We start from the raw sequence: 8,596 nt of genomic DNA, 5'->3' as shown, positions 1-8,596 counted from the left end.
TAAAACTTATAAATCCCTTTTTTGTATTTTACTGTTCAATAAGAAACATAGGCTTGAGTTTAAAGGCTCTCTTAATTTGAAGAAATTTGTTGAGACTCTTTGTTGGTCACACTTTATAGAATATAAAATATATATGATCAGTACTATTTATTTAATAATTATATCAATTTTCAGAAAGATTATTGAAATTGTATAAACTATGTTTTATTGCATTAAATATAATCAGAAGTGTTTATAAAAAAAATCTGCTAGGAATGATCCCACATATAAAAATTACATGTAGTATATTTCATCCGCCAGATCTAATTTCTTTCAATATAGCTAGGTTTTTAATTTTACATGTATAGGTGTCATTATCCACATTTCTGAATTGTTTTTTTTTTTTACTGCAGTAATATTTTGTCTTTTAATATTTACATTTAATCCTTCTCTGAAAAATAGCGGGAAGTATCTCTTCTTTATATTATCATAACATAGTTATAAATCGGGTTTCGTTTATTTTCTTACTAATTTTTGTAAAGTAAACTCCTTTTTTAAATTTTTATGCATTTTGCTGTGTTTTTATTTTTGACTGGTGATATTAAGGGGAGATAACCACTTGCACAAATCGGCATAAAAACCACCGCTTCGGTTTGAAATCAATTTGACGTTTGCGTATCCAACATTCTATTGCTGAGATATTCATATCGAGTGTTTGTCTTAATGAGATGCTTTATTAAATTTAAATTCAGCCCATCATTTTTAGTTTCCTCGTAAATATTTAGATATTTCGTTCAGGAGACTTGACAATTTTCACCCAAACTCCAAGTTTGCAGATAAAATAAAGAATAAAGGACTTTGATTTGATGTGTGAGCTTTGACGAGAATAAACTATGGATACTCAAGATTAGTTAGGTCAATACGTTTTTATTACGACAATAGTATTCAGTGAGTTAAAATGAGGTTTGTCTCATCCGTTTTTTTACTGAATTTTCACGGTCACGTGACTCTATTGTTGCTGATAAACTTGGAGTCAAACCGTGACCTGCTTTCCAACTGAGAGGGCCGATTTTGGGCCGATCTGTACATACTACGTTCAGTGCCAGAGGGCCGATTTTAAGCCGATGTTATTTTAGCGACGTTACCAACGTCGTCAACAATACAGAACTGTGACGTCGATCTCCCGCCACCTAAGAGCGCACTTGCCGTTGTTAAATTGTTACTTTTAAAATTGTTTCACGATGATGTCTGCTGTTTCTATATTTTGACTGTTTTATTTATTGTGTCTGTTTAGTTAACGCATTATTGTAAATATAACGGAATTTGATGAGACTGTCATCAAAGTGAGAGGGTTAGCGCTATAAAACCAGGTTTAATCCACCATTTTCTACAATTGAAAATGCCTGTACCAAGTCAGGAATATGACCGTTCTTGTCCATTCGTTTTTTTATTTGATTTTGCCATGTGATTATTGACTCTCCGAACTGATTTTTCTCTAAGTTCAGTATTTTTGTGATTTTACTTTTTGCATTTCAAAAAATGCGTATGGCTATTTTTTTATTCATATTTTATTTGTTTGTCGCTAAAATTAGCTCACAGTTTCTCACTTTTCAATGAAGACTTGTGGGTGATCCCGCTGGTTGTGGTTTTGTCTTTTCGACAGATTCTCCATTTCCATTTAATATCCTATTTTTTAGAAACACGCCTGGTGTATTTGCAAGAAGCAGGACTGCTAACACTTCCGAAGCACTTGAGGTCGCCCCAGTTGTTATGTCCGTTTTTCTCGTTTGTTTTTTTAATTTGTGTGTTTAATCTGTTCCCGCGTTTGTTTTTTGTCTATCGATACTCTGCAGTCCATTTGTTTCTTTTACCTGCATAAGATTATTTACGATTCAAATGTGCAATAATTTTGTTTTTTTTTTTTCTTTCTCTTGCACATAGATTTTCTTTTAGAAATTGTGGGTGGGTATGGAAAAGAGGGGGGGGGGGGGTTGAGGCAGGATAGGTCATTATTATATACATAACAAATAATTAAATAGATTTCACAATTTTATATATATTGATTATTCGTCCACACATACATGATTATGTTTGCATTTTTTATGCAGTCCATTCCCACATCTAACACAAACAGTTCTCGTTCTCTTTCTCCCATCCCACCCGTTTCTGTCTGAACACCCGCTACAATCTTTTTCCTTTACGTTTGGGATCTTACGGAGTCGTATGCGCGCATTGTTTGGTTCACGATTAGGGAGTCTTTGCTGACGCGATAACAGATGCTCTTGTGCAAGATCCTCAATTAAGCTTTGCAGGAATGATAACCTAGAGAGACGTGGTGCATCACTATTTTGTTTATAAAGTATATAAGCATTTGTCACCATTCTTTGTAGTAAATTGAATACAACTTTTTTCCATACTTTCATAGTCTTTCTGTCATTTACATATGCGCTGACAAGCTGATCAGCTAGATCTACTCCTCCCATTTTTGTGTTATAATGTTCAATCAATTTTGGTTTCCCGTTATTATTAAGTACGGCTTTACATGATGTGGATAACAGACGGACAGGTTTCCTACGCCTAGCCTCCTTATACACACATAGCAATAACTGTCCTTGTCTTAAAAATTTGGCTTCATTTTCATTAATTGTCGGGTTTTTTATAGAGCTCGGCATGGCACGATTTTTACGTAGAGTTCCAGTCATAAATGTCCCTTTCCGCAGAAGTTCTTTTGCTAAATCAATTGACGTGAAAAAGCTGTCTGTGACAACGTGGTAGTATTTATTAAAAAAACTGCACGAATCTAAAAGTGAATTTACTACGTAACTTCCCTGTAACATTCCGGCAGGGGTTGGGTCATAACGCTTTCCTTTATATACATTAAGATGAACAATGTATCCCGTTATTGATTCAGCAAGCACCCATAATTTAACACCGAATTTCGCTGCCTTTGAGGGTATATATTGAATCATTATTGACCTGCCCCGTGTTCCTATAAAATTTTCGTCTATGCTTAAGGATTGATTTGGTGTATAATATTGTTTAGATTTTTCATTAAACAAATCTACGAAGCATTGAAATTTTCCGGTCGGGGAATACTGCGGATCATCACGGTTAGGAATCATAGCATTGTTAGTTATGTGAAAAAACTTCAAAATCACTTGGAATCGGTTCCTTGAAAACATGTCTCTAAACCATTTTGTTGATTGGCTAGCAAACTTTGTATTCCAATATTCGGTTATAACCGGTTTCTTATTGATACCCATATTGAGAATAACCGCTAAAAACGCTTTCAGATCTCTCAATGTTAAAACTCCAACTTTGAACCAGTCATGCAGGCGCGAGAATCGTTGAATTCTGTCTTTACTAGCAATATAGTCTGCTGCATACCTGCAAAGAAATAGGTTTTATAAGTTTTTCATAGAAAGTTACCTTTTCAATTGAAACTGTTTGTTTTTATAGAAGCAAGCGGTTATAATTTTTTTCACGAAAATGTACCTTTTCTCCACGAAAAAAAAAAAGTGCTAGCGCAAAGAAAGCTTTTTAATGGTTTGATGAGAAATAACTTCTGACTTTTATATATAAAATGTAAAATAACTTTTATAAAAAAAAAAGCAAATACGCAGCTCAAATGTTCGACTAATGTCCGATATTAAATTATGAAAATGTTCTATATTTATCAACTCCTTGGTGCTAGATGTATACATAAAGAATGGATCTATAAAATATGTACATAATAGTACCTGTTGGTTTCTCTAACTATTTGTCTCAGGAAATCCATTGTCATAAACAGGAAAAAATAAGTTATAGGTCTTGAATTCCTTGGAGGAGCGTCTTGAAGTCCAACATTCTCTGCAAAGTTCTGTTGCATTTCATCTATTTCTGGTGGGTAGATTCTAAACCATGGTCGTTGGTTCGGCATATTTTCATCTTCGCTACTCTCCGATTCTGTGATTTCTTGCGCTAGATCAACATCTGAGTCTGTGTCACTTTCAATATCGGAAACTTCGGAATCTTCGGAAATATCTGACATTTTGGAAACGCAATGCCAATAGTTCCAAAAATGACGTCATTCTTTTTTTTTTATTATTTGTGACGTCACTTTAACGTAGAAAAAAATCAAGCACTTTTCGAAATATTATGAGAAAAAGGGGGGTCATTGTATGCTTTTTTCTTTTTCAGAACCTTCCGCCGATAATTATTGTTTTCAATATTGCCTTCCCTTATACATCTAGAGCCGGCAAAACAGTTTATTTTTTTAGCGACGCCAGAAAAATAGCACTGTCTGTCTTAATAAAACTCAAATACTCAAATTGCGACAGAGTCTCTGAGTGTGCTCATTCATGAGCTTATAAGTACCCCCTTTTATCTACGGGTAGGTACAAAGATCTATTTTATTCCTAACAAAACATACATTTTTTATTTTCTTACATGAGTACCATTCAAAGCACAAGATTTACCGCTATCGCTTCATCATCATGACATGCAATTATTTTATTACTCTCAGTCTTGGTTTCCATCGTCCGTCTGTCCAAATTATGTATCCACATCTTCGCTGTAAGTAACAATTTTAGTTTTTTCCCCGGGGGCTGGGGGTTGTTAGAGGTCAAATGCAGGACGGGGTTTCTTCGCAAAAATATCAAGTATGAGCAACTGTTAAAATTAAACAGCCGGAACACAAAAGGGGTACACAATTAATGACTATTTTAATTCGGAAAAAAAATTGCGCACACCAGCGTGCCGAAAGACAATGCCGAGATCTAAATTTTGCCTAAAAAATATTTAGGATCCATAATTTGATCCAAATTTCCCATCTTGAAAATTTAATGATTGCTTCATAAACGCTAAATGAAATTTAATGAAATATTTAAAGAAAATAATTTTTTAAAACGATGAAATGTATGCATCACCTATTTGAGAGTTTGATCTTTTAGAACAACGAACAGAATATTAAAACCTAGGCTACTTGAGAACCACGATGAGACTCAGACTCTCAGCACTGGCTATGCTACACATTTAAAGAGACAAGCTGAACTTTTTGTTGTAAATATTCTGAGTTGTTAGTTTTTGTGAATATATTATGAAATATCAAGAAACTCTATTTTCTTGGACCTCGGTGTTTTATAGTCTTAAGTATTTCTGGTAAAATAATATTTTGTACCGAGTGGACCTATGAGCAAAGTTTTCTTTGTTTGATAATATTTAACATAGCGTAGACGGGTGGCAAAAGGGTTTTGTAATGTGTATGGTGGCCGTGCCGTATATTTTCAAAATATCTGATGTTTGCATTTTATATATCAAATTGAATACATTTTTCAGAAGGTATTATAGTTTTCCCCTCGTTTACATCCTTCTACATGTTCTGCATAATTTGCATTGCATCACAATTTCAAATATAGCGGCTAGACTTGGTTGTTTTTTTATTGACTGTAGATTTATAATAAATTATATCCTGTTATTAATTTATGTTATTATGTTTCTGATAGTTATTGGAGAAACATTTATTTATATATGTTATAATTATAAATATCAATTTTAACAAGTAACAATATTGCATTATTCCGGAAATATCCCATATCACATGCTGTAAACCATCATTCATTTCTCAATAGAACTTTCTTCTATTGTTGACGTCACAGAGCCTCTTTTACCTTCACAACGACGTCCAAAACAAGCCTTGGCACTGAACGTAGACTATAGAAATTTTACCGTGGCAGCGAAAGGGTTAAACCCGGGATTTCGGAATCAGGACCCTCCTATCCCCCTCTATGTTGATGCTTTGTGAAAAATAAAGAAATCTGATTTACCGGTATGCTACCATTATATTTGCCATTGTTAGAGTCATGTCCAAAGCAGAATATTAATGAAACACATGCAATAATTCCTTTTCAATACTTTGTGCAAGAGAACGCCATGTTTACTGCACTGTGACAAAATTTCAAATGACGTAATGCAGCCTGTGACGTCAAATGTGATTCGCCGTGATTCGACGCGAAAAAGAAGTTCGTTTATTATTTTCTCTATTATTGTAGTAATTTTTATTTTTTTTGAATTACCGATAAACAGAATAAAGGACTTTTTGTTTTTGATACTGACTTTCGGGCTCACCGGATATTTTACTGTGATAAAGTCAGTATCAAAAACAAAAAGTCCTTTATTCTATATTTCTAATGCAATTTGGATGTAACATTTTTTTTCATTGGCTAAAAGTTGCCGTCAAATCCACAGTTGACCAGGCGTAACTAAGGAGGGACCCGCCATCTTGAATTGATGAATCAAAAAATGTTCGATTACTACTATATAATCGAAAATAAAACAACACCTACCTCGAATTCTCCGTTTTAATGTAATTTTATCCGAATTTGAAGCGTACAGGTAACGTAATAACCTCCAGTTTGTAAGTTTTCATTTGTATGACGTCACGTTTAGACATGACGTCTTTGTGCCAAAATCATTCATGAAGTTTCGCGGATTTTTTTTATTTGACAAATTTAGACATTTTTTCAAGTTTTATCGTATTTTTTTCTTTTTGTAATGCATAAGAATCGGAATAACAGTACTGTAGTTGAAGAGTTGTCACCGTCAATTTCGATTTGACGGTCGCAAATCTCCGTTTTACTGTCTCCGCTACGTGTCGCCAGTAAAACTGCATTTGCGACCGTCAAATCTACAATTGACGGTGGCAACTCTTCAACTACAGTACTGTTATTCCTTAAATATTCATGCAATAACCCTTTTATTGTAAAGCAATATAATATTTGAAAGTAAAAATTGGTTTAAACTAAGATTTTGTCGTTGATATTAAACTTTTCATATCAGCCCGCTAAGCACCAATTCAAAAAAATATGGAATTTACGTTAATTTAATGCTATTATCATACAGTAAAAATCATATGTTCTTTAGTCTAAGTATATGATAAAAGGGGATATGTATGTGTCAATGAGGCAATAAAAAGACACCACCGAATTGATAATACATTGACAGTTAAGATGTCGTCTTTTTGCTCTTTGTCATTTCGAAAACGGTCACAGATAACCTCTTTTAAAAACTTTCACTTTAATTTGATTATTGCGTGTTACTAGCTTGAGGTTATTAGGGACATTTTCAGATAATATTTACTAGTAACATTTATCTATCCTGTTCTAGATTTAGTGTTATCGGCGTCTATTCAATTTCGAACAAAAGTCAAATTATCGTAGTTCATTTATATGTCCGTTTATCGTTCGTTAAATAAACAGAAATTAGTCGCACAATTTGTATCCTGTAAATACTGGAAAGTCCATTTCATCATATAAGATCTTATATAAAGGTAGTTTTATAAGTAATTTTATGCAATTTGTTTCAAAACGTAATTTAGTGCAACCGTTTAATTTATAAATCCGAATAAGCATAATGAGAGAGAGAAAAGATAGTCTACATGTCACTAAAAAAAACTTTCACGTACAAAATAGTCATCTACTTATATGCAGTTTCTATTTGATTCAAGTGTCATACAAAAACCATCTTAGATAAATATGACATATCGTGACAATTTTTTCGGAAAGGTAAAGTAAAACCACCATTTTAAGGATTGAAAACAAACTCCAAATACTCGCAAACCGTTTTGTGTTCATATCGACAAACACAGTAGCCAACACTATGGTAGGGGTATGATGTAAATGCTACACAAAAGTAATAAAAAAAAGTAATAAAAAATCCACATTTGTGGCTATGGTACGAGGCGCCGAATGGGACTCTTTTTGGTTTTGTACAAAATTCAATTCTGTCATAACAAAATCATTTTTGTCATACAAAACTATGTGATACAGACTTGTTTTATGAGAACTTCAATTTTGTGATGACATGACAAAATTCATTTTTGAGATGACAAAATTCATTTTTGTAGACAAAATTCATTTTTGTAGACAAAATTCATGTTTGTCATGACAAAAGTCAATTTTGTCAAAAAAGGAGTATTTGCATACAAAATTGACTTTTGTTACCTGATATGGAAATTAAAACACAAAAGTCAATTGTGTGAGACAACTTTCAATTTTGTTTTTGTGAGACAAAATTGAGACAAAATTCAATTTTGTGAGAAAAATTCAATTTTGTCAATTTTGTCTCACAAAAGTCAACTTTGTCTCACAAAAGTCAACTTTGTCTCACAAAAGTCAACTTTGTCTCACAAAAGTCGATTTTGTATGCAAATTAGTTCACGGAATCCAAACTAAACTAATTTACATACAAAATTGACTTTTGTTGCCCACTTTTCAAATTAGGTAACAAAGGTCAAGTCTGTGATACAAAAATAAATTTTTATATGACAAAATTTAAATTTACTACAAATTTTGTTAAACTGAACTCGTTTTTGTTGAACAAAACTCACTTTTGTCCGTACAAAATTAAATTTCGAGTACAAAACCACAAGAGTCCCATTCGGCGCCCCGTACTAAGCGCCCCACAGAGAATTAACAAATCATGTTACCACATCTTAGCTAAGGGCATCCTCTTGTTCATTGGAATGTGCTTCTGTCTAAATGGCTAATATAATGGCATCTTTGTTACAACAGGCAAACATGTTTTGATGTCCACACTAATCTCGAAGATTGGGAGTAACAAGTGCCACTTTAAAGCTGGG

At 33.2% G+C, this 8,596-nt stretch overlaps 1 protein-coding gene across 1 annotated transcript; it reads right to left on the bottom strand.

The window, feature by feature from the left end:
* Positions 1 to 1,947: 1,947 nt before the first annotated feature.
* Positions 1,948 to 4,164, bottom strand: LOC139512152 (piggyBac transposable element-derived protein 4-like). Its single transcript, XM_071299551.1, has 2 exons — positions 3,720 to 4,164; positions 1,948 to 3,366 (listed from the first exon to the last, which is right to left on the bottom strand). Exons 1-2 carry the CDS (start codon positions 4,007 to 4,009, stop codon positions 2,043 to 2,045), a joined length of 1,614 nt encoding a protein of 537 aa, XP_071155652.1. The 5' UTR covers positions 4,010 to 4,164; the 3' UTR covers positions 1,948 to 2,042.
* Between the last annotated feature and the right edge of the window lie 4,432 nt (positions 4,165 to 8,596).

The sequence above is a fragment of the Mytilus edulis genome, chromosome 2 (assembly GCF_963676685.1).
Source record: "Mytilus edulis chromosome 2, xbMytEdul2.2, whole genome shotgun sequence".
Classification (NCBI taxonomy): domain Eukaryota; kingdom Metazoa; phylum Mollusca; class Bivalvia; order Mytilida; family Mytilidae; genus Mytilus; species Mytilus edulis.
The sequence above is the reverse complement of the archived record's forward strand: the minus strand, read 5'-3'. Positions and strand labels throughout refer to the sequence as shown.

Excerpts from the sequence above, each read along its gene's own strand:
- LOC139512152 (XM_071299551.1), bottom strand. The coding sequence starts at position 4,009 with ATGTCAGATATTTCCGAAGATTCCGAAGTTTCCGATATTGAAAGTGAC. Across the intron at positions 3,367-3,719 it reads ATAGTTAGAGAAACCAACAG|GTATGCAGCAGACTATATTG; the intron begins GTACTATTATGT and ends ATTTCTTTGCAG.